The 26078-nt window shown below is 40.6% G+C and overlaps 1 protein-coding gene across 3 annotated transcripts in view; it reads right to left on the bottom strand.

Moving 5' to 3' along the window:
- OSBPL11 (oxysterol binding protein like 11) overlaps window positions 1–26078 on the bottom strand; it is a 100904-nt gene that overhangs the window by 45043 nt on the left and 29783 nt on the right. For all 3 annotated transcript variants that reach the window (XM_036243894.1, XM_036243895.1, XM_036243896.1), the window contains 4 exons: window positions 22480–22548; window positions 6988–7163; window positions 6064–6143; window positions 4311–4487 (listed from right to left, as the gene is read on the bottom strand). In XM_036243894.1, the coding sequence (XP_036099787.1) occupies window positions 4311–4487; window positions 6064–6143; window positions 6988–7163; window positions 22480–22548 (502 nt within the window). The remainder of the gene's footprint in view (window positions 1–4310; window positions 4488–6063; window positions 6144–6987; window positions 7164–22479; window positions 22549–26078) is intronic.

Genomic DNA, 26078 nt, shown 5'->3' with positions numbered 1-26078 from the left:
AACATAAATAATCAGCTATCACAATACAACACTTAAGAGAAAAAAAGTTTCTTTGTGCAAATGGCCCCCCAAAGCCACCTGCTAGTGCTAATGTCAGAAGTAAAGAGGCCTAAGAAAGTGATATTCTTGGCTAGAAAAAAATGAACTAAATTTAGCCCTGGCCGATTTGGCTCAGCGGTTAGAGCGTGGGCCTGTGGACCAGAGAGTCCTGGGTTCAGTTTCTGCTAAGGGCACGTACCTCGGTTGCAGTTTGTCCCCAGTCCAGGTTGGGGTCGTGTGGGTGGCGACCAGTTGATGTGCCTCTCTCACACTGATGTCTCTCTCTCTCCCCTCCTCTCTCCCTCCCACTCTATCTGAAGATAAATGCAAAAAAATGTCCTCGGATGAGGATTAAAAAAAAAAAAAATTAACTTTAAAATATGATTATAGCCCTAATGTTAAAATTTGGTAATGTCTCTTTCCAAAGCAAACAAATGAGTTGATTACACATTTACAAATAAAAACAGAAAACTGATTTGTGAAGCTATTTTAGTGATTGTTCCTGTAAAACTAGTTCCTCAAGAAAGAGAAAACTTTAGGAAAGCTGAAAACTTGGTTGTGCTTTGTAGCTAGTTATGGCAAATATGGTGATACAGTGTTACAAGAGAGTGAGAAGCTAGAAAAATCCCAGGGCAGGAGGAATAGGGAAACTGAGACTAGAAAATTAAATAAGGCCAAACATGCAGTGAGCTTGCTGCAAAACCTTATCTTGAGAACAAATGGCTCCCCTCACTAACCAAAGAATGAAGGAAAGGAGGGGTAAGGGAAAGGGAAGAGAAGGGGAGTTTTAATGCCTGTTCTCTCTAGCCAGAGAATACATAGCATAAATCACTCTGGAACTGCCAGAAGGCAGAAGGGGGGAAGGAGGAGAGGAAAGGGAGTTTTTATCTCACTGTTTAAACAGAGAAGCCAGCAGTCTCAGGGCTTGTCAGGATAAAATCCACCAAATGCTTCTCATAATTTCTGGAAAAGCCATAAACAAAGAAAAAGAAGACCTTAAGAGTTCATCTGTGCCCAAGATATCTGGCAGAGGAATTTATAAACCTACAGACAGATGGGTATATAACCCTTTGAATGCCCACCACACTCACTTTTCAGGCTGGCTGAGAAGCCCATCTGCGCTCTAGGCCAGATGTAGTTTAACAGATTTGCTTGCCTTGCTTCTTTAATAAATGCACTTGCTTTATTTTTTAATAAACTGGCTTTACTACAACACAATAGTCTGGAGTCACTCGTTTTAATTCCTTGCTACAAGACTGACAAGAACTGAGGAGGGGACAGACTTCTCCCTTCAACTCAGGGGGCTGTCAGTTATCACCTTTCTGGTGTTTCTGGTGCCTATAACAGTAGCACATCACTAGTTTGTCTGAAAACCAGATTAGAATCATGATTTTAACACTTGTATTTTAATTGTCTGTCTTACTCTACAGGTCATTTTGGCTACTCCTAGGGCACAGAAGAGCACCAGCATGAACCATGCACTGAATAATGGAGTGATTTGATAAATAGCAGTAACAATACACAACAAATACTAAAATAGGTCATTTTAATTAGGCAAAGCTTCATGTTCAAGCACAATATGACTATTTTCAGTTAGTTGCTTTTGCCACTTACCCATGGACTTTGATTAAAATATTCTTTTCAAACTCACTGTGAATTATAGCTTGGCATTACAACCTCCTGGAACTGGATCACTCTAGAACAGCAATTCTCAAAATGTGAACTGTTTTTTTCTCTCCACAGATTACCATTTTAACATGAATGGATGTGTGACATAATAAGAAATATGTATTTGATCTGTGCTGCCCACTCCTTCCTGGCACAGGGCAACTAAACCTATGTAATTTCCTAAATGTTTAGAGCACAGGGCATCTCTTGTTATATTTGGTTTTGTTCCTAAAATAGCTTCAGAGTATAAGAGTGAAATAGCTGTCTTTTGTTATTCATTACAAACCCTTTTCAATCACATTAGAGTTTATGGTAATGAGGTGCTTTTTGATGAATCCCACCCAACCTAGGGGCTGGTTGTCAGGGAACACTGTGATTAGAGAACTTTCAACCCACACCAAAACCTCTCATAAGGAGAGGGGCAGGAGGTAGAGGGTAAATTAATCACCAACGGCCAATAGTCAGTCAATCATGGCTACGTAATGAAGCCTCAATAAGAACCCAAAAGAAAGAGGTTAGGAGAGCTTCTTGTTGATAAACACTTGAAGGTACTGGGGTACGACCAGAGAGGACATGGACCCTCTGACCTCCTTACCCCATATCTTGCCCTATGTAGCTCTTCCATTTGGCTGTTCCTGAGTTATATTCTTTTATAATACACTAGTAAAATAATAAATAAACCGTTCTCCTGAGTTCTATGAGCTATTCTAGCAAATGATTGTATCTGAGGAAGGTGTAGCAGAAACCTCAGATTTATAGCTGATTGGTCAGAGGCACAGGTGACAACCTAGACTTTGACTGGCATCTAAAGTGGGGGCAGTCTTGTGGGATCTGACACTATCTCAGGTAGATAGTGTCGGCACTGAATTAAATTGGAGGACACCCAGCTAGTGTCCACAGAGAATCAGAGAAATGCTTACTGTGGGGAAGCCCCACACATTTGGTGACCAGAGTACAGAAGTGTAGAGCGCTGTAGAACACTAGAGGAGGAACACAGGAGTGTCTTTCCTTTACAGAATGAAACCATAGATATTCAGACCTGGGGATTTGTGGTAGACATTTTCTCAAAATTAAACAAAATGAGCCTGACACTTTAAGAAAAACCGATGGTATTTGATGCCAATGATAAAATCTGAGATTTAAAATGAAAATTAGAATTTTGGAAAACCTGTCTCTGTCACCATAAGCTTGACAGCTTCCCAATACTGAAAGCTTTTCCTGATGAGATTGGTGGGGATGTTAATGAATGTGAATTTTGGCATTATATAACATTTGCAAGACCTACATGTTTTCCACATGAATGATACATGGTATTACAAAATCATGCATAGTTCAGGGTCCATTCGAAGTGCAAAACACACCAACAAATTTTCATATAACAGAATATGAGAAGTTCACTGATAATATATATATTAGATGCCACACTGCATCTATCATTTGAGAGACTACCACTGTCAAGAGTCCATGCAGTATTAAAGAATAGCCACAGCCCTGGCCAGTTTGGCTCAGCGGTTAGAGTGTCAGCCTGCCTGGGCTCAGTTCCCACTAAGGGCGCATACCTCGGTTGCAGTTTGTCCTTGGCCCTGGTTGGTCATGCGGGTGGCAGCCACTTGATGTGTCCCTTTCATGTCGATGTTTCTCTCTCTCTCTCTCTCTCCCCTACTCTATCTGAACAAAAAATGGAAAAATATCGAGTAAGGATTAAAAAAAAAGAATAGCCACAATTAAATTAAAAGGCTATTAAAATATTCCTCTAATAACCAATCACATTATCTGTGTGAGGCCACTAAATAGATATCTACCAGCTCTATCAAATTTAAAACAATACCTATAATATTTAGAACCTAACAGCTTCATCCTTTATTAACTAAAATTACTTGGCACTTGATTTGAAAGAGAAAGAGGTAAATGTTGAGGTATGGCAACATCAAGGATTTGACTATTCTATTTTTGTGTACACTTAAAATTTTCTCTCTCTCTCTCTCTCTCTCTCCATATATATATTTTAAAGGGGTCATTTGTTTGGCCACATAGTCTTTGTATTAGACTTAAATTTTACGTCAAAGGAGTCTGTACTTTTACTTGAAAAATAAAAGATGCAGACTTTTAAAAAATAAGTGTAGCTAGTACATAGTTGACAGATTTGAAGAAATTCTGGACACCATATATAATCAGGGAATCTTTTGTTATTTAAATTTTTCAATCACAGTCCACATTCAATATCATTCCGCACCAGTTTCAGGTGTATAGCATAGTGGGGAGACAACCATACACTCCACAAAGTTGTCTACCCCAATGCTTCAAGCACCCACCCAGCCCCACACATAGTTGTAACATTACTGACTATATTCCCCATTCTGCAATTCACATCCCTGTGACTGTTCTGTAACTACCAATTTGTACTTAATCCCTTCACTTTTTCACCCAGTCCCCCAAACCCTATCCTAATCAGGGAATCTTTACGACTTAATAATTATTTCAGTATGCGAGATGGGAAACATAGAGAGCTCCAGAAGACACAAAGAATTTAAAAAATTTTTGTGATAAAACCAAGCAGGTAAGATTACTTTGTACATTTTAACTTGACTTCAATTCATACTTACTTCTCTGACTTCCACAAGATGGTCTGGAGGTAAGTGAGCTCTTTTGTTCGTTGATTGTAGTTTGGAATGTCCAACATTAAAAAAAGAAATGGTATTTTGACTTGGCCTCCTCTGGGATATAGGAGAGTTACCACTAGATGCAAGTGAGAAGCTTCGTGATTTCAGAGGAGGGTTATTCTATTAAATAAAGAAAATCATCCCGTTTAAAAAAAATTTAGGCTCTCTAACCCTCAACCTGTGAGGTTTAAACATGACTAGATTTAAAAATTAATCTCAGAATTGATTACAAGAACATTTCAGAAAATGATAAATTTTAAGACACACAAAGTATAAGCATTTCACATACGGCCACAGTAAACTAATTTATATAGAAAATGAATTCCAGGTGTGTTATCAAGAATATTTTTTTCACATTTTAAAAATGTTAGAATACTAATTTCTAATTTCAGGTTTTTAAACACCATGATTGAAACAAAAAATGTACTCTGCAATATTCAATATAAATTTTCTAAATGTAACATGCAAGCATCTTTGGTGCTTTCTGATCACTACCAATGACTGTAATCTTGCAGTATGAGTAAAACTTTTTTTTTTTATCCTCACCCGAGGACATTTTTCCATTTTTTGTTCAGATAGAGTGGGAGGGAGGGAGAGGAAGAGAGAGAGAGAGAGAGAAACATTTCGACGTGAAAGGGACACATCGAGTAGCTGCCACCCGCACGACCAACCAGGGCCGGGGACAAACTGCAACAGAGGTACATGCCCTTAGCGGGACACAAACCCGGGTCTCTCCGGACCGCAGGCTGACGCTCTAACCGCTGAGCCAAACTGGCCAGGGCAGTAAAACTTTTGTCAACATTCCTGAAGACTGTGCAGTAGGCCTAAATCACAAACAACGTTTTAAAACTCACCTCTGGGGAAAAACACAAGGGAAAAAAAATTGTTTATGTCAAACTATCACATAGGTATGGAATCCTTTAACTATGCTTTCTAGATGCTAGTTTTTAGATATCTCTAGCCTCAGATTTCAAGTACTGACACCCTCCTTTTCACCTTAAAAAAGAAAAAACAATTTCCAAAGAAGATATACAAATGGCCCTGGCCAGTTTGGCTCAGCGGTTAGAGCGTTGGCCTGCAGTCCGGAGACACCCGGGTTCGGTTCCCGCTAAGGGCATGTACCTCGGTTGCAGTTTGTCACCGGCCCTGGTTGGTCGTGCGGGTGGCAGCCACTCGATGTGTCCCTTTCACATCGATGTTTCTCTCTCTCTCTCTTCCTCTCTCTCCCTCCCACTCTATCTGTACAAAAAATGGAAAAATGTCCTCAGGTGAGGATAAAAAAAAAAAGAAGATATACAAATGACTAATAAGCATATGAGAAGACTCTTAACATTATTAGTCATTAGGAAATAAAATAAAAACTACATTGAGCCCTGGCCTATGTGCTCAGTGGTTAGAGCATAAGTCTGTGCACTAATGGGTCACAGGTTCGATTCCCAGTTAAGAGCACAAACTTGGGTTGCAGGTTCAATTCTTCGCTCCAGTTGGGATGCATCAGAAGGTCACCAATCGATGTGTCTCTCTCACATCAATGTCTTTCTCTTTTCCTCTCCCTCCCTCCCTTCTACTCTATCTAAATATTAGTGGAAAAATACCAAGTGAGGATTAATAACAAAAACATGAAAAATATAAAAAGAAAAATTTTAAAAATCTTTCCCCATTTTTGTGCATTAATATTGTACAGGAATCCACATACCTTTCCAATAGCTTCAGTGTGATGTTGTGTACATATCTGAAGTCTGCTAACCCAATGCTGTCGTTCTTTAGCATCTGTGGCTGATAAAAAAAAATCTATAGGTTATTCACTTTTATAATTGTTTTTGGAATACAATTCATTGCCCACAGCACAAAGAAAAGATTATTGAAAACCAAGCATTGGTCCTACTCTTCCTAGAGCAAATGTCCCTGACTGCAGGGAGGTAGAAAAGAGACCCAAGCATCAACCTTGTTAGGTAACACAGTAGCTGGATGTGGATATTTCATAAGGAAAATAAATTTACATGTAGCTATATGGGGATTTGAAACTTGATATTTCTTAAGTTTCTCATAAAAATATGCTCTTATTTAAAGAAATAACCTTTATTAAACATTTAATGTGTACTCAATACTTTCAGATCTTAAGCAGCATGCTCAGCTAGGATTACCATTATACTTTATGTATATTAACTATAGGAAAAACACAAACTTCTACACAAATTTATCTAATAAAACACAACTATTTTAATGAAAATGAACATTTTAATAAGTCCCAACTATGTCCATTCATTCCTCAAAACCACAAAGAGGGCATACAAATCAAATCAAGAAAAGGGGTAAACTACTAATCAATGGCAGACATGAAAAAAGCATCATTTAAAGAAGACTATGTTTTTAGATTTTTCAGTAATTAGGACTTAAATCTCCACAAATAGTTTAGAGGGGTCAATCTTAAACAGACCTGTTCATTGTCTCACCTAAAAACAAGTATATATTAAAACAGATTTCATAAATTCTTAATAGAATATTGTGTCTACATCATCAACGACAGTAGTTTCTATTTCCAAAGCCCACATGAAATAGGGAAGTACACCAACTTCTCCAGCAAAAAGAAAATCACACTATTCTCATATCTCAATCATACCTCTGAGTTTATACTGTTCCCCACTGGCAGCATTTACAGTGAAGGTGTGAGAATCTTCATCACTGGGTGATATTACAGCTCCTGCAAGCTGCAAAGTACCTCTGGGCTTTTGATTTCTAGACTGTTCATTCACAAAATATTCCAATAACCCAGCTTCATTGTTTAAAACAAAAAACCTGTAATGAGTTAAAAAAAAAAAAAGTCATAATTTTTAAACATTTCCCCTAGTCAAACTAAGCAAACCAAATTTTTTGTTTCAATTGATTTTGAGAAAGAGAGAGGAAGAGAGAGAAAGAGAGCGAGACAGAGGAACATCATTGTGAGAGTGAAACATCATCGGCTGCCTCCTGCAAGCCCCCTACAGGAGATCAGCCCACAACCTGGGCATGTGCCCTGACCGGGAATCAAACAGGCAACCTCTTGGTGCATGAGTCGACAATGAACCAGTGAGCCTCACCGACTGGGCACCTCTGTGCTTTTTACCACCCAGGAGTCAACAGACCTCCTCTGTGAGACTGTGCCCCCCTGTTCAGGCTGGGAAGAGCCCTCTGTGACCTGGTAGTCATGTTTTTCCCTGTGGCTCTGTGACAGCTACTGTGGGGCTGTTCCACCCACCACCCTCAGTAGTGATTCCCCCATTTGGGGTCTGGAGTTGTGTTTCATCACTGGTGTGCAGTGTCCACTCTTTCTGCTGATCCAGCCTCGAGTCTTGCCTTCAGGACCCCATCTCTGCTCCCTCACTGCCTCCTAGATCTTCACCCCTTCGCCAACTGACTGCTGAGCAGGAAACTTATTTTGGGCTGTTCCTTGTGCACCTGTCCATCCAGACCCAGTATTTCCCTCGATTCCTGAGCCCTGGAGCAGTTTCCTACCATTCCCTTCTGGCTGCTTGTTTTAAGTCCTTCTTATGTGATAACCCCCACCCACAATGTTGGCAGCTGCTCTGTGAAACTCCCCAGACTGTCTGACCTGGGGCCAAGTTTGGATGACTGTACAGACTCACTTCCTGAAAGGCCACTCTCCCTGCTGTTGGATTTTATAGTTTCGCCATCGGTAGCATGGCCCTACTGCTATGGTCTGTGATCACCATGCTTTGTGAACGTGCATCCCCTCCTGGCCTTTCTCAGTGTCCATGGCATTTCTGTGGCTCCCCCACACTAGAGTATTTCTGCCAAAACAAGTGAGGCACTCACTTGTACCCTCTAGGCTTTCCCCACTTCCCAACACGGAGAATTGTGAAACTTTCCATGAACCTGCCTCCCTGACCGCTCCTTCTTTCTGGTGTCACTTCCTGGGCTTGACACAGGTCCCTGGAATGTGCTCTGAGGCCTGCGGTGGGCCCGCCTTATTTCCTCTGCAGCCCATTTTAGTGAGACTGCGTTACTGTGAGGCCACCAGCCCTCTCATTTGAATTCTGTGGATCTCCACCTGGCCTGTCTTTGGGTGGAACTGGACAGTCCTGTCATCCTCTCCTGACCTCCGTCCCTGGTTGTTTTCTGGGAAAATGGCAGTGAGCAGGCTCAGCCCTGAACTGGCCCTGGGGAAAGGGGTGAGGAGTTGTATGGCCAAGAGGGAGGGATGAGAGCTGTTGGAGAACTGAAAATGAATTTCTTTTTCTTTTTAACATTTTTTATATTAGTAATAAATGTAGTGGAAACAAACAAACAAACAAGATTATTAAAAAATTGAATGAGCCCTGGCCGGTTTGGCTCAGCGGTCAGAGCGTCAGGCTGTGGACCGGAGAGTCCCGGGTTCGGTTCCCACTAAGGGCACTTGCTTCGGTTGCAGTTTGTCCCTGGCCCTGGTTGGGGTCATGTGGGTGGCAGCCACTCGACGTGTCTCTCTCACATCAATGTTTCTCTCTCTCTCCTCCTCCCTCTCTCCGTCCCACTCTATCTGAAGATAAATGCCAAAAAAAAAATGTCCTCGGGTGAGGATAAAAAAAAAAAAAAATCTGAATGAGTTTAATAAATGATATAAAACCTCCAGTTGAGGGAGAGGCATTTAATAAGGAAGAAGCATATCAGATATCACATAAAGGAAAGAAAGATATAAATCTTTCAGAGGAAGATTTCTCTCCAGAATTCATTAACAGGGAAGGTAAACTGCCCAAGGACAAATGGAAGTGAGAATTTTTATTTAAAATTCACTGCTTAACAAATCAAAACATGAGCTCTGAAGTTAACTAAATGCTAGGTAAGAAATGCAAGGTAAGTTAAGATTTAATCAATAAAATGTACGATGAGAATAATGTCAGGATAGAAAGATTTTGTACATGTATCATTAAATAGGTCACAGCTAAAGATTACTTATCCTGTTTAAAAATGAAAAAGCTGCAACTGGAGATGCAGAAACATAAGAAACGTGAAACTAAATGACGAAATACTGATACACTTTGGAAAAGAATTTGATGTTCTGGTTTGCTTCTAGATTAACAACATTAGGAAAATATATTAATTCAGATTCCAATTTAATTAGTATAAGCTGTTTTCTTTAAAACATAAAAAGTTCAGATTTCAAAAAATTAACATTTGGACTTGGAGCACATTAACATGTATGTGCTCCAAGTCCAAACGTTAATTTTACATGTTAATGCATTTTACATGTTAATGTGCTCCATAACAGCAAACAATTTGATCCAGTTCAAGGTCCTAGGAGATATTATCTTAAGCAATGCGGCATTATCAAACTGGGAGAGAATGGAAGCAGCCTTTTATTTGGGAAAAGAAAACAAAAAAACAAAAAGAACATGAGAAGCAAGCAAAAGGAGTTGAAAGTAGTTGCCTAAGAAGGGAGATGCAAAAGCAAAGAACTATTGTCTTTCTTGTTCACATTTACCAAGCTTCTGATTTTTAAAATTATGTTCACATATTTTGGTAAAAAATATAAATTAATTTTAATATTTTTGAGTTTTAAAACTTCCATATCATTAATTACTATAGGAGTTAAACACCTTTTCATGTGTTTTATTGACCATCCATAGTTCTACAATAAGATTATTTTATTTCCCCAGAGATTTAAAGGGAGTATTTGAATTTAGTAAGATAGTCATGGACACCATCTTAAATTTCTGAAACATAAAACCTGTCCTAAATAAAATGTACATATGAATGTGCAATGGTCTGAGCGTGCCCCCACCCCCAAATTCATATGACGAAATCCTAACTCCTAAGGTAAAAGTATTAAGAGACTGAGCCTTTGGGAAGTGATTAGGGAATGAGGGCAGCACCCTCATGAATGAGATTAATACCCTTATAAAAGCAGCCCAAGAGCACTCCCTTGCCTCTTTTTTGCAATAGTAAGAGGGTCCTTACCCTCTTACTGGCACCCTGATCTTGGACTTTCAAACTCCAGAACTGTGAGAAATAAATTTGTTTTTTATGAGCTACCCACTCTGTGGTATTTTGTTACAGTGGGCCAAATGGACAAAGACATGAAAGCAATCTCTTCAATATACTAAAAACCATATAGTTGTACATTTTAGTGGGCAAACTGTATGTTATATGTATTCTCTCTTAATAAAGCTGTTAACGAAAAGAACGAACAAACAAGAAGGGAAGAAAGGAAGGGAAGGAATCTTTTCCCACTACTCTAAGCAATAAGCACAATGTATTTCAATAGGCAAAGGAAAACAATTGGTCTTTTCTTCTAAAAGTAGTCAATTCAGCCCTGACCAGTTTGGCTCAGCGGTTGGAGCATCGGCCTGTAGACCAGAGTCCTGGGTTCAGTTCTCGCTAGGGGCACGTGCCAAAAAATAAAAATTAAAAATAAAAGTAGTCAATTCAGCCCTGGCTGGTTTGGCTCAGCGGTTAGAGCATCGGCCCACCGACCGGGAGAGTCCCGGGTTCAGTTCCCACTAAGGGCACATACCTCGGTTGCAGTTTGTCCCTGGCCCCAATCCACCACATTTTTACAACATGGGAGACACTCACCTAGATATACAGAAAGTAATGCTGAGAAGGGACTGATAAAATTATAGAAATAAGCCAGTAACTGCACAGCACGGCGATTCCAGTTAACATTGTATTATATATTTTAAAGATGCTAAGACAGGCCCTGGCCAGTTTGGCTCAGCAGTTGGAGCATTGGTCCATGAACCAAAGAGTTGTGCGTTTGATTCTGGTCAAGGGCACGTACCTCAGCTGCAGTTCAGTCCCCAGCCCCGGTAGGGGTCATGCAGGAGGCAACCAATCGATGTGTCTCTCTCACATCAATGTTTGTCTCTCTATCTCTCCCTCCCACTCTGTGTAAAACTAGATGTTAAAATATCCTCTGGTGAGGATTTAAAAAGTAATAATAAATAAATAAAGACACTAAGACAGCAGATCTTAAATGTTCTCATCACAAGAAAAAAAACTGTAACTATGTATGGGATGAATGTTAACTAGACTTATTGTGGTAATCATTTTCCAATACAAGTAGACCTCAGTGATATTGAGGGTTTGGTTCCAGACTACTGCAATAAAGTGAATATTGCAATAAAGCAAGTCACAAATTTTTTTGGTTTCGCAGTGCACATAAAACTTATGGTTACACTATACTATAGTCTAAGCGTGTAATAGCATTACGTCCAAAAAATGTAAATATCTTAATTAAAAAATACTTTACGTCTAAAAAATGCTAACCATCATCTGCATGCCTTTAGAGAGGTGTACTTTTTCTTATGAAGGAGGGTCTTGCCTCCATGTTGATGGCTGCTTATCAGGGTAGTTGTTGCTGAAGGATGGGTGGCTGTGGCAAGTTCTTAAGACAATGAAGCCTGCTGTACTGAGAACAAATTTCCTGTAGGATGCAATGCTGCTTGATAGCATTTTACCCACCGCAGAACTTCTTCAATTCTCTCAAACCCTGCTGCTACTTTATCAACCAAGTTTATGTAATATTCTAAATCCTTTGTTTTCATTTCAACCATTTTCACAGCATTTTCTTGATTCCAAATCAAGAAACCACTTTTTTTGTTCATCTGTTAAAATTTTACCATGAGATTACAGCAATTAAGTCACATCTTCAGGATCCACTTCTAATTCTAGTTCTCTTGCTATTTGTATCACACATGCAGTTACTTCCTCCATTGAAGTCTTGAACCCCTCAAAGTCATCCATGAGGGTTGGAATCAACTTCTTCCAAATTCCTATTAATGTTGATATTTTGACCTCTTTCCATGAATAATGAATATTCCTAATGGCATCTAGAATGATGAATCCTTTCCAGAAAGTTTTCAATGGGCTTTGCCCAGAACCATCAAAGGAATTACTATCTATGTCAGTTATAACCTTACAAAATGTGTTTCTAAAATAATAAGACTTGAAAGTCAAAGTTACTCTTAATCCACGGGCTACAGAATGGATGTTGTGTTAGCAGGCAGATAAAAATATTTATCTCGCCCCGGCCAGTTTGGCTCAGCGGTTAGAGCGTCGGCCTGTGGTCCGGAGAGACCCAGGTTCGGTTCCCACTAAGGGCACGTACCTCAGTTGCAGTTTGTCCCCAGCGCTGGTTGGGTCGTGTGGGTGGCAACCACTAGATGTGTCCCTTTCACGTCGATGTTTCTCTCTCTCCCTCCCACTCTATCTGAACAAAATATCGAAAAATGTCCTCACGTGAGGATTAAAATAAATAAATAAATAAATAAATAAATAAATAAATATTTATCTCGTTGTATATCTCCATCAGAGCTCTTGGGTAACCAGGTACATTGTCAATGAGCAGCAATATTTTGAAAGAAATCTTTTTTTCTTAGCAGTCGGTATTAATAATGGGCTTAAAATATACTGCCAACAGATGTGCTGTCATCCAGGCTTTGTTCTTCCATTTATAAAGCACAGGCAGAGTATATTTAGCATAATTCTTATGCAGGCCCTAGGATCTGCAGAATGGTAAGTGAACACTGGCTTCAACTTAAAGTTACCAGCTGCATTATCTGCTAAAAAGAGAGTCAGCCTATCCTTTGAAGCCAACACTGACTTTTCTTCTCCAGCTAACAAAGTCCTAGATGGCATCTTTTTCCAATAGAAGGCTGTTTTGTCTACATTAAAAATCTGTTGTTTAGTGCAGTCACGTTCATTAATTACCTTAGCTAGATCTTCTAGAGAACCTGCTGTGTTTTCTACATCAGCACTTGCTGCTGCACCTTGCCTTTTGTTATGGAGACAGCCTCTTTCCTTAAACCTCATGAACCAACCTCTACTACCTTCATACTTCTTTTGCAGCTTCCTTGCCTCTCTCAGCCTTCATGGAATTAAAGCGAGTTAGGCCCTGGCTCTGAATTAGGCTTTGGCTTAAGAAAATGTTGTGGCTGGTTTGATCTTCCATTCAGATCACTTAAAACTTCTTCCATATCAGCAATAAGGCTATATTACTTTCTTATCATTCATATGTTCTCTGGAGTAGCACTTTAAATTTCCTTCAAGAACCTTTCCTTTGCATTCACAATTTGGTAACTGGTGCAAGAAGCCTAGCTTTTGGCCTATCTTAGCTTTCAACATACCTTCTTCACTAAGCTTCTAGCTTTTGATTGATTGATTTTAAGTCTCACCCAAAGATATTTTTTTTATTGATTTTTTTTTAAGGAGAGGAAGGGTTAGAGAGAAACATCAATGTGAGAGAGAAACATTGATCAGTTGCCTCCCATATATAACCTGATTGGGAATCAAACCTGCAAATTTTTGGTGTACAGGGTGATGTTCCAACCAGGGCTAGCTTTTGATTTAAAGTGAGACATGTGCAACTCTCCATTTCACTTGGACACTTAGAGGCATATTGAAATTGGCCTAATTTCAATATTGTTGTGTCTCAGGGAATAGGGAGGCCTGAGGAGGAGGAGACACACAGAGGCAGGGGAATGTCTGGTCAGTGAAACAGTTAGAACACACACATTTATACACTAAGTTGGCCATTTTATATGGCAGTGGTTCACAGTTCCTTAAAACAATTACAATAGTAACAAAAGATCACTGATCACCAATCTCTATAATAAACATGATGAGTAATAAGTTTGAAATACTGCAAGAATTACCAAAATGTGACACAGAGACATGAAGTGAGCAAATGCTGTTGGAAAGATGGCACCAATATACTTGTTCCTTATAGGGTGGCCACAAACCTTCACTTTGTAAAAAAAATACGGTATCTATGAAGTGCAACAAAGCAAAGCGTAATAAAATGAAGTATGCCTTTATATACAAATATTGAATCATGTTGTATACCTAAAACTAATATAATGTTATATGTTAATTATACCACCTCAATTGAAAAAAGTAAGCCAATAACTGATTATCTAACACCAAGATAATGCTATGGACCCACTGGCAATAATAGAGCACTTTGGGACATCTTTCATTCTACATGAATTAATACAAATTTCCTTCATCCCTTTTATGGATATTTTACAAGACATGAAGATGGGAGATAGAGAGACCATCTACACAGTAAGGAAATTTAACAAAGCTATGTTTCACCCTGGTTGGTTTTGCTCAGTGGTTAGAGGTTGGCCTGTGGACCAATGAGTTGCAGGTTCAATTCCAGTCAAGGGCACATATCTCGGTTGTGGCTCATCCCCAGCCCTGGTCAGGGTTGTGTGGGAGGCAATCAGTCAATATGTCCCTCTCACGTAGATGTTTCTCTCTCTCTTCCTCCCTCCCTATCTGAAGACAAACAGAAAAAAAGTCCTCAGGTTAGGATTAAAACAAACAAAGCTATGTTTCCCAGAAGAGTGCTGGACTCTTGACTGAGGCACTTGTAGCAAGTTGGCCTAACCAATTAGCTAAGGAAATATAGAAATAAAAGCTAAATGTGACAAGGAAATTTAAGATTCAGCTTTTTACAAATCTTCACCGACAGAAAATTCACCTAAATTATTAAAACAAAATACTGCTAAGATTGGCAATTAAATAATTATTCTCTTTCAACAATTTCAAAATAACAAAGATTGCCAGTTTGAGGAAAATGACTAAACTTTGTACTAGCCCACAACTTAAGTGAAGTATTAAATGCAACTTTAATCCAAAAAATATTCTGACTCAGAAGTATATCTTATAATGACAAGAATAAACTTTAATCAAGATTTTGAAAGAAAAGGTAACCATGTGCTTTGCTCTGACAGTCCCAGGGCTTTAATCTTCAGTGTACAGATAGACTTCTAAGCCAAATGAGAAGTGACCTCTTCTTCAGGAATTTGCATTGAAAGTGGAAGGAGGTGGGTTCAGGAGAGGATCTTGCTGCTGTGTACTTTTCTAGGACACTACATTCCAGAGCAAGCAGTTATAAGTGTGCCCATGCCAGATTTCTCCAACTGCCCTAAGTCAAGTTCTAAGTTGCTCTAAGTTGCCCTTAGTCAAAACAGACATGACTGCAGGGAAACTGTCTTGAGTATCTGACACAGGTGCAATGCTTTTGTACAGAAGTTTCACCTGTAGCACACGGACAAAAGTGGTTGCACATGCCAAAGAAACTTATCTACTAAGCCTAGGGTCCCTTAATGTGATCTTGACCATTCTGTTCTCCTTTGATCCTTCAAGCTACGTGTTCCATGCAAAGGACCCAATATATTGTTGTATCAGGGTGACAGTAAATGGAAGATGGAAATTTTTTCTAAAGTGGGTCTACAACAGCAAGTTGACAAGGTGAGCTCTCTCACCGATGGGGAAGTTGGTAATAGGTTCTGTGTTCTTAGTAGCAAATAAGAATTTGTCTCATCATCCCCACATTTTCTGGTGCTGCAAAAACTGGCCTCTTACACAGCTGGAGGGGTTACACTGATAGAGGCAATGCCCCTCCCTATCCTAGAATATTTACTTGGATCTGGAGGCTAACTCCCCAGGCAAACAATGGCCAATAAATCTTCATAATAGACTCCCTTAAACAATGATACAAACACCTGCCCCTTCTTCTGAAGTTCTCACTGACCAGAAATGCCATCTTGAACATATACTAAACCTTATATGCTTGGGTATGTTTTGGAGTTTTCTTACTGTGTTCCTTTTCTGACGCTTTCTCAACAATATTCTACGATATATAAATGAAAGTTATTGAATGTTGCGGGAGAAAGTTAACTTATTCTCCTTTTAAGAAAGAGAACCAGCCCAGTCAGTGTGGCTCAGTGGTTGAGCATCAACTCATACATCAGGAGGTTGCCAGTTCGATTCCCGTTCAGGGCACATGCCCAGGTTGTGGGCCCAATTCCAGTGGGGGGCATGCAGGAGTTGGGCAATCGATGTTCTCTCTCATTGATGTTTCTCTCTCTCTCCCCCTCTCCCTTCATCTCTCTCTAAAATCAATAAAGAAAAAAAGAAAGACTAGTGCTAAGAATAAAGTGACATAAAATTTTCATAAACTAATATTTTGTATGTCATTTGAATGTGTAAGCCCTTAACAAATTACAAAAAAACTGAGGTGAAAAAATACAAAATGAAAAGGCTCCCTTGAATTTGTTTGTTTGGTTGGGTTTTTTCTCCCTTTATTGATTTTAGGGAGAGATAGAAAGAAACATTGATGAGAAAGAACATCGACTGGCCGCCTCCTACATGCCCCTCACTGGGGATTTGGCCCCAACCTGGACATGTGCCCTGACCAGGAATCAAACTGGTGACCTCTTTGTGCATGGGTCCATGCTCAACCACTAAGCCACATTGGCCGGGCTGTCTTTTTTTGTGTGTGTGTGTTTTTTTTTTAAATAAAAGATGAAAAACCTGAAGAATTTCCCTTTTTAATTCAATAAGAACAATTCCCTTCTAATTTTTCATATCCAGCTTTGACCTTTCTTATGACCTCCAACTTCCTGCATGTCACTCTTTTTTTTTTTTTTTTTTTTTTGGTACGTGCCCCTAGCGGGAACCGAACCTGGGACTTGCTGGTCTGCAGGCCAATGCTACAACCAATGAGCCAAATCGGCCAGGGCATGTCACTCTTATTTAGATTCCTTAATGTCATTTCAAACTAAACATAGCCCAAACTGCCTTCTCTTTTATTTATTTATTTTTAACAAATATTTTTAAAACTATGTTTTTACTGATTTTTTTAGAGAGAGAGAAAGGGAGAGAGGGATAGAAATACCAAAGTGAGAGAGAAACATAGGTTGGCTGCCTTCTGCATGCCTCCTACTGGGAATCAAGCCCACAACCCGGACATGTGTTCTGACCAGGAATTGAACTGGGACTTCTCAGTCCATGGGACGACGCTCAATCCCCTGAACCATAACGGCTGGGTTGCCTTCTCTTTTTTTATTATTTTTATTTTTTTATCCTCACCCGAGGACATTTTTCCATTTTTTGTTCAGATAGAGTGGGGGGGGGGGGTGGAGAGGAACAGAGAGAGAGGGAGAGAAACATCGATGTGAAAGGGACACATCGAGTGGCTGCCACCCGCACAACCGACCAGGGCTGGGGACAAACTGCAACCGAGGTACGTGCCCTTAGCGGGAACCGAACCCGGGTCTCTCAGGACCGCAGGCCGACGCTCTAACCGCTGTGCCAAACCGGCCAGGGCTGCCTTCTCTTTTAAACATCACATTTTCATCAATGCGTCTACTATTCTTTAAAATGTCTGAAAATCATTCTTTCATATATTGTATCTCATTTTATAGCTATTTAAGATAAGAAGGAAACTCAGCTTCTGTTATTCTATCATGAGCAAACTGTTATCATAACCAAAAGCAAATGTCTCCAAATGACGTATGAATTAGAAGCAATATGATACAATATAAAAACATAGTCTTTAGCCCTGGCCGGTTTGGCTCAGCGGTTAAAAGCATCGGCTTGCGGTCCTGAGAGACCCGGGTTCGGTTCCCGCTAAGGGCGCGTACTTCGGTTGCAGTTTGTCCCCGGCTCTGGTTAGTCGTGCGGGTGGCAGCCACTCGATGTGTTCCTTTCACATTGATGTTTTTTTCTCTCTCTCTCCCTCCCACTCTACCTGAACAAAAAAAATGGAAAAATGTCCTCGGGTGAGGATAAAAAAAAACCACATAGTCTTTGGAGTCACGATTGTTTGGGTTCAAACTCTAGCATTGTCATTTTATCCCAACCTGAGGACTTTTTTTTTTGCATTTATCTTCAGATAGAGCGGGAGGGAGAGAGGGAGGAAGAGAGAGAGAGAGAAACATCGATGTGCAAGGGACACACTGAGTGGTTGCCCCCCACGCTACCCCAACCTGGCTGGGAACAAATTGCAACCGAGGCACGTGCCCTTAGCGGGAACTGAACCTGGGACTCGGGTGAGAATTAAAAAAAAAGAAAGAAAAAATAAGTGTTGGTGAAAATGTGGACAAACTGTAACTCCTGTGCATTGCTGGCAGAAATATAAAATGGTGTAGCCACTATGGAAAATGGTACGGAGAGTCCCCAAAAAGTTAAATATAGAATTAGCATATGATCCAGCAATTCCACTTCTGGGTATATACACAAAAGAAGTGAAAGCCAGGACTCAAATATCTGTACAGCAGTATTCACAACAGCCAAAAGGTAAAAGCAACCCAAAAGTCTATTGACAGATAAATAAATAAAATGTGGTATATACATGCAATGGAATATTACTCAGCCTTCAAAAGGAAGGAAAATCTGACTTCTGGTCAAGATGGCAGTGTAGATAAATGTGGCACTCACCTCATCCTATAACCATATCAAAATTACAACTAAACTACAGAACAACCATCATTCAGAATCACCTGAATTCAAGCTGAATAGAAGTCCTACAACTACGAAAATGAAGCAGCAGCCACATTGCAACTGGTAGGAAGGGCAGAAGCACAGACAGGCTAGTCCCACACCCACGTGTGGAGGATAAAAATCAGGAGGGATACCTTGGCTGGGAAGGTCCTCCCTGAGAAATGAGGGGTCCCTTTCCCATACCAGGCACCCCAGCTCAGGGTTCCAGTGCCAGGAAGAGAAGTCTCCATAACATTTGGCTGTAACATCCAGCAGGAATGGAGGATGAGGGAGGCTGAGGCTGCTGCAGTCTCAGGCAGATCCTCTTACAGCTCCAGTGCTTGGACTTACTCAGACTCACTCCTTCCAGGCTCCAGCACTGGGGAGGCAGCTTGAAAGGTGCCTGAGACATATGGAGAAGAACTGAGTTGTTAGGCATTGCAGCGAGAGATGGAGGGGCATTTATCTCCTGGACAGACTTGCCGCCCAAGGCCATTGTTCCTTTGGTGAACCCTTCCATGGGGTGGCAGATGGCCACCATATCTGGGACTCCAGCAATCTGGTTCACATTGTATGCCCCGCCCTGGTGATTCCCTCAGGCCCTGCCCCACCCAACTTTCAGGCCCACCAAAGCCATTTTCAGTGGCTTTACCATAGGATTGGCCTGTCTTTGCTCCTGATTCAGATTTTCCTAAAATCTAAAAAAAAAAAACACAGCATCTGGCATCAGCGAGCCCCATATCTCTAGCTAAGTGGCCCCAGGCCTGGCACTAGAAGCAGCCAGTCTTGGTTCACAGCTTGGCTTTGCCTGGGCACCTCCAAGCCCAGCACAAGAAGCAGCCATCTGCAGATCGCTTTGTAGCTTATGCCTGGTAGCCCAGGGTAGAACACAAGCAGTGGCTGACCTTGCCCCACACCCAGCACACTCAGTGGACAGTTTCACACCACGGCAAAGCACCACCACCCAACCACCTCCATAAGTGACACACTAAGGAGCAAACTCAGTGAATACCAGAGCACTGCTGAAGTTAAGTCTGCTCTGTGTGGTGGGCCCCTGCACAGCTGATCATCCAAGGTAGTCAGAGGTCAATGGGCAGTGGGCACAGCCAGTCCTTGCAGCTGATTAGCCTGAGTAAATCCCTCCCATTGACGTGCCAACAGCAATCAAGACTCGATTACAAGTGAAGGATGTACAGTCCACATGAAGGGTGCACTCAAGGGCCCAGTTGGAGTGATAAGGGAGGCTGTGCCACTGAACCCTACAGTACACCTGCCATAGACCACCCTACAAAGCCTAGGAGACACAGCAATTCTACCTAATATATAGACACAAACACAGGGAAGCAGTCAAAATGAGGAGACAAAGACACATGCCCAAATGAAAGAAAAGAACAAAACTCCAGGAAAAAAATTAAACGAAAAGGAGATAAGCAATCAATCAGGTGTAGAGTTCAAAACACTGGTTATAAGGATGCTCAAGAGCCCCAGCCAGTTTGGCTCAGTGGTTGGAGCATCAGCCTGTGGACCAGAAAGTCCTGGGTTCAGTTCCCACTAGGGGCACATACCAAAAAAAAAAAAAAAGAATATAAGGATGCTCAAGGAACTTAGTGAGAACTTCAAGGAAGTGAATGAGAATTTCAAAGAACTTAGTGAGAACATCAACAACATAAAAAAGGACAAGTCAGAAATGAAGGATGCACTAACTGAAATACAGAATAATTTACAGGGAGTCAATAGTAGAGCAGGTGAAGCCAAGAAGCAAACTATTGATTTGGAATATAAGGAAGCAAAAAACACCCAATCAGAACAGCAAAAAGAAAAAAGAATCTGCCCTGGCCGGTTTGGCTCAGCGGTTAGAGCATCGGCCTGTGGTCTGGAGAGACCCGGGTTCGGTTCCCGCTAAGGGCACGTACCTTGGTTGCAGTTTGTCCCCAGCCCTGGTTGGGTCGTGTGGGTGGCAACCACTCGATGTGTCGCTTTCACATCGATGTTTCTCTCTCTCTCTCTCCCTCTCACTCTATCTGAACAAAATATCGAAAAATGTCCTCGGGTGAGGATAAAAAAAAAAAAAAAGAAAAAAGAATCCAAAAAAATGAGGATAGTGTAAGGAGCCTCTGGGACAACTTCAAGTGTGCCAACATTCGCATCTTGGGGGTGCCAGAAGGAGATGAGAGAGGGCAAGAAACTGAAAACCTATTTGAAAAAATAATGACAGAAAACTTCCCTAACTTGGTGAAGGAAACAGACATACAAGTCCAGGAAGCACAGAGAATCCCTAACAAGATAACCCCCAAGAGGTCCACACCAAGATATACCAACATCAAAATGCAAAAGGTTAAAGACAAAGACAGAATCTTAAAAGCAGCAAGACAAAAGCAATTAGTTACCTACAAGGGAGCTCCCAAAAGACTGTCAGCCGATTTCTCAAAAGAAACTTTGCGGCCCAGAAAGGAGTGGCAACAAATATTCAAAGTGATGAAAAGCAAGGACCTACAATCAAAATTACACTATTCTGCAAAGCTATCATTTAGAATTGATGGACATATACAGAGTTTCCCAGACAGGAATTCATCACCACCCAACCAGTATTATATGAAATGTTGAAGTATCTTCTTGAAGATCAAAATATGAACAATAAAATGGCAATAAATATATATCTATCAGCAGTTGAATCTACAAACCAAATGAACAAGCAGAACAGAAACAGACTCATTGATACAATAAACATTTTGTGGATTACCAGATGGGAAGGGGGGTTGGGGAGATGGGTGTAAAAAGTGAAGGGATTAAGAAGTACAAATTAGTTGTTAGACTGACCAACCTCAAAGTAAAGGGGGTAGGGGGGACGGGAAGAGATAAACCAAAGAAGTCTGTTATATCCACATATACATAACCAATGGACACAGACAATAGTGTGGAGAAGGCAGGAGAGGGGTGGGAGCAGGGAGGAGGAGGTCAATGGGGGCAAAAATGGGGGACATCTGTAATACATTCAACAATAAAGACAAGTTCAAAAAAAAAAAAGGAAGGAAGATTTAACATATGCTACAATATGGTTGAACCTTGAAGATATTATGCTAAATGAAATAAGCCAGTCACAAAAATACAAGTATTGTATGACTCCAATTATATGAGGTACCCAGAATAGTCAAATTCATAGAGACACAAAGTAGAATAGTGGTTGGAAGGACTGAGGGGAGGGTAAAATGGAGAGTTATTTAAAGGGTACAGGAGTTTCAGTTTGAGAAGATACAGAGTCCAGGAGATGGATCATGGTGATTGTGGCTCAATAAAGTGAATGTATTTAATGCTACTGAACTATACACTTATAAAGGGTTTAAAATGGTAAATTCTGTTATGTATATTTTACCATAATTTTAAAAATAAAAGTTTAATTCCCCTGCTCCACAACAGCCAATTCTACAAGTATTTAAGATAGCTGGCTTTGTTACTTACTGACCGCCCTGTGTGACCTTGGGCTGGTTATTTAAATTCTCAAGGTCCCAGAGAAGTTTGTGTGACAATTGTACACAAAATAGGCACCTAGCACATATCTGCTTGGTGCTTCCAAACCACCCTAACAGCCTAATCACTGCAAGTATTTTAGTAAGTCCAAACCAGATAAACAAGTGATTCTAATCCTAAAATAATAGTAATTTCTGGAGCATTTAGAGGCTATCATTTGTCATTCTCTTCTAAAAAAGAGAAGAAAGCCATCAGACTTTTAGAAAACATGGTAAATCCTTTCCTAAAAGATTTCCCAGCCATGTTTATACTGAAGTAATATCAAAATATAAAATTATCACCCCCAATCTCAGTCTTTCAGGAGAATGATGTGTCATGGAATAATCACACTTACCTGTACTGCCACCCAGTGACAAGGTTGGTGTACTTCATTAAGTAGCCATATACATTTTCCATGTGATCACTGTTTCAAAAAATCAGAAAGTGCCAGAGTGAGTGAAAATTGCAAGAAATATCAGGAAGTTAACTGTATAGTTTTAAAAACAGCTGTGGACATATATGTTCTACAAATGTCTCAAACTTAATTTTTTTTTGTTTGTTAAAATATGAATGGCAGCCCTGGCCTGTTTGGCTCAGCAGTTAGAGCGTTGGCCTGTAGACCAAAGAGTTTTGGGTTCGAATCCAGCCAAGGGCACATACCTTAGTTGCGGTTCATCCCTGGCCCTGGCTGGGGTCGGGCAGGAGGCAACCAATCCATGTGTCTCTCTCACATTAATGTTTCTCTCTCTCTTCCTCCCTCCCTCCCACTCTGTCTGAAGATAAATAGAAAAATGTTAAAACAAATGAAGTATATTTTTCCATTGACTTTTAGATAGTGGAAGCGAGGGAGGGAGGGAGAGAGAGAAACATAGACGTGAGAGGGACACATTGACTGGTTGCCTCCCGCATGACCCCAACCAGGTCCGGGGATGAAAACAACCGAGGTATATGCCCTTGATCAGAATCGAACCCGCGACTCATCAGCCCACAGGGCCAATGCTCTACCATTGAGCCAAACTGGCCAGGGCAAGAATTCCTTTTAAATGCACCTACTCTACTCTAAAGTTTTAACTTTATACTGTAAAATGCAATGGACATTAAATGTTTATTTTCATTGCTATTCCTGAATCACAGAGCATATTTGATAAAATATCAGCTAACCAGCGCCCAGGAAATTGAAAGTGTCGGGCAATAGACAACCTTTAAAATATGAATGGCAGCCCTGGCCTGTTTGGCTCAGCAGTTAGAGTGTTGGCCTATAGACCAAAGAGTTTTGGGTTTGAATCCAGCCAAGGGCACATACCTCAGTTGTGGCTCATCCCCGGTCCTGGTTGGGGTCGTGCAGGAGGCAACCAATCCATGTGTCTCTCTCACATTGATGTTTCTCTCTCTCTTCCTCCCTCACTCCCACTTTGTCTGAAGATAAACAGAAAAGTGTCCTCGGTGAGGATTAAAAAACAACAACAAAAAAAACCATGAATGGCAAAGGCAAAAGAGCAAGGGAGAGTTGACACAAGCAATAGAATAAAGTCCAAAATAGATTTAGATTGATCTGAATGACAGATGAAAGAGGTTGAAGATAAGGACACTCTCAAGCAAACTAAATAAACAAACTGTAGGATTTTAGCAGCTATTACTGGAGAGTGACTTGTGTGTATGTAGGGGGGTGCTTCAGGAATAAACTCAATGTGGGTGCTTTTCTAATCTCATTTCCTCAAAGTGCTTGAAAATAAAGATCAAATCTGAAAATAAAGAATTGATTCCATGACTGAATATGGTTTTTTTTCTTTATTTTTTCCCCATTCTAAGGCTATCAAACAACACTATTTATTAATGTTAATTGAAACTGCAAGTCTTTTTGGTTTCATTAGGTCACTAGGTTGTCCACTTCTAAAATGCCAAACTGATGTTCTGATAATTACATGTTATCAGTCATGTTAAAACTGACCTCACTGCCCTGGCCGGTTTGGCTCAGCGGTTGGAGTGTCAGCCTGCGGACCAGAGAGTCCCGGGTTCAGTTCCTGCTAGGGGCACGTACCAAAAAAAAAAAAAACTGACTTCACCACCTGAAGTTTAATTTCAATGTTTTCTAAGGCCTGCATCTAGAGGAAAGGGTTCTTTTCTAAAACCCAGGCCCTTGTATTTTTACTAGAGTTCCTCTACTCCCTGTCCCAGGACACAGCAAAGTTATTTCTTTCAGTTCCATTGGTACTTAAAAGAGCAGAGAAATACTTACGTTGCTGGCTCTCATATCTTTCCCAGGCTCCAGGCTTAAAACAGTTCTTTGGGGCCACAGGAATCCCAATGCCCCTGGACTGGGAAAAATAATTTCCCAACGAGCCCTTCCTGTTTTAGATATTTAACACACAGCTCAGATTCCCTCAACTGTTCTTGTCCTCAAAATTTATTCCTTCACTTATATGTAGAAAGTGGAAAAAGAGGAAGAGAGGAGAACGAGAAGAGGAGGAGGAGGAGAACTCAGATATAGAGAAGAGATTGCTGGTTGCCAGAGGAGACAGAAGGCTGGGGATGGGTGGGTAAAAGATACAAACTTCCAGTTATAAAATAAATAAGACCTGGGGATGTAAGATACAGAATGGGAGCTATAGTTAATTATAATGTATTATATATTTAAAAGTTACCAAGAATAGACCTTAAAAGGTCTCATCACAAGAAAAAAAAATGTGTAACTATGTGTAGCAATGGATGTTAACTACACTTATCGTGGTAATCATTTCACAAAACTGTATATACAACAAATCATTATGTTGTGTACCTGAAACTACTGTAATGTAATATGTCAATTATATCTCAATTTAAAAATGTATTCTTTGCCCAAACGATGTGGCTCAGTCGGTTGAGCGTTGTTCCTTGCACCAAGACCTCGCCGGTTCAAATCCTGGATTCCTGGCCAGGGCACATGCCCAGGTTTCGGGCTCGATCCCTGGTGGGGGGTGTGCAGGAGGCAGCCTGCCAACTGATGTTTCTTTGTCACTGATGTTTCTATCTCTCTCTCCCTGTCCCTTCCTCTCTCTCTAAAATCAATAAAAATAGCCCTGGCCAGTTTTGCTTAGCGGTTAGAGCATCGGCCCGTGGACCGGAGTCCTGGATTCAGTTCCCACTGAGGGCACGTACCTCAGTTACGATTTGTCCCTGGTCCCGGTTGGGGTCGTGTGGATGGCGACCACTCAATGTGTCTCTCTTACACTGATGTTTCTCTCTCTCTCTTCCTCCCTTCTCCCTCCCACTCCATCTAAAGATACATGCAAAAATGTCCTCAGGTGATGATTTTTAAAAAAAATTTTTTTAATTTTAAATAAAAATGTATTTTGTCTACTCTGTCCTATACCTCTATAACCTGAATATTATTTTTTTATGATCTGTAAATCTCTACACCAAGCCTCATTACACAGCTATTCGTGTGTAATAAAAACACTACAACTCATAGTTCAATTCCTGTGGTTCTAAGACTATATGTATTCTTCAAATGCATATGTCAACTGTAGGAAAAATGTTTCTTAAATAACCAACAACAACAACAAAAAACTTCTAAGTATACTATTTACAACAGAGAAAAACAAAATTTGCATTTCAAATCAATCAAAGATAATGCCTCATTTCCTTTACCTTTGTTCAGTTGCTCATATTACTAAAGGTATTCCTCATATCTAAGTTTAGTTATTATAGCTATCAGTAATTTTTTTTTTAATCCTCACGCGAAAACATTTTTCGTTTTTTTGTTCAGATAGAATGGGAGGGAGAGAAAGGAAGAGAGAGGGAGAAACATCGATGTGAAAGGGACACATCGAGTGGCTGTCACCCACATGACCAACCAGGGCCGGGGAAAAACTGCAACTGAGGTACGCGCCCTTAGCGGGAACCGAACCAGGTCTCTCTGGACCGCAGGCCAACGCTCTAACCGCTGAGCCAAACCGGCCAGGGCTCAGTAAATTT

The sequence above is a fragment of the Molossus molossus genome, unplaced genomic scaffold (assembly GCF_014108415.1).
Source record: "Molossus molossus isolate mMolMol1 unplaced genomic scaffold, mMolMol1.p scaffold_m16_p_5, whole genome shotgun sequence".
In the NCBI taxonomy this organism is placed as follows: Eukaryota; Metazoa; Chordata; class Mammalia; order Chiroptera; family Molossidae; genus Molossus; species Molossus molossus.
Note: the sequence above shows the minus strand (reverse complement) of the source record. Positions and strands in the feature narration are given on the sequence as shown.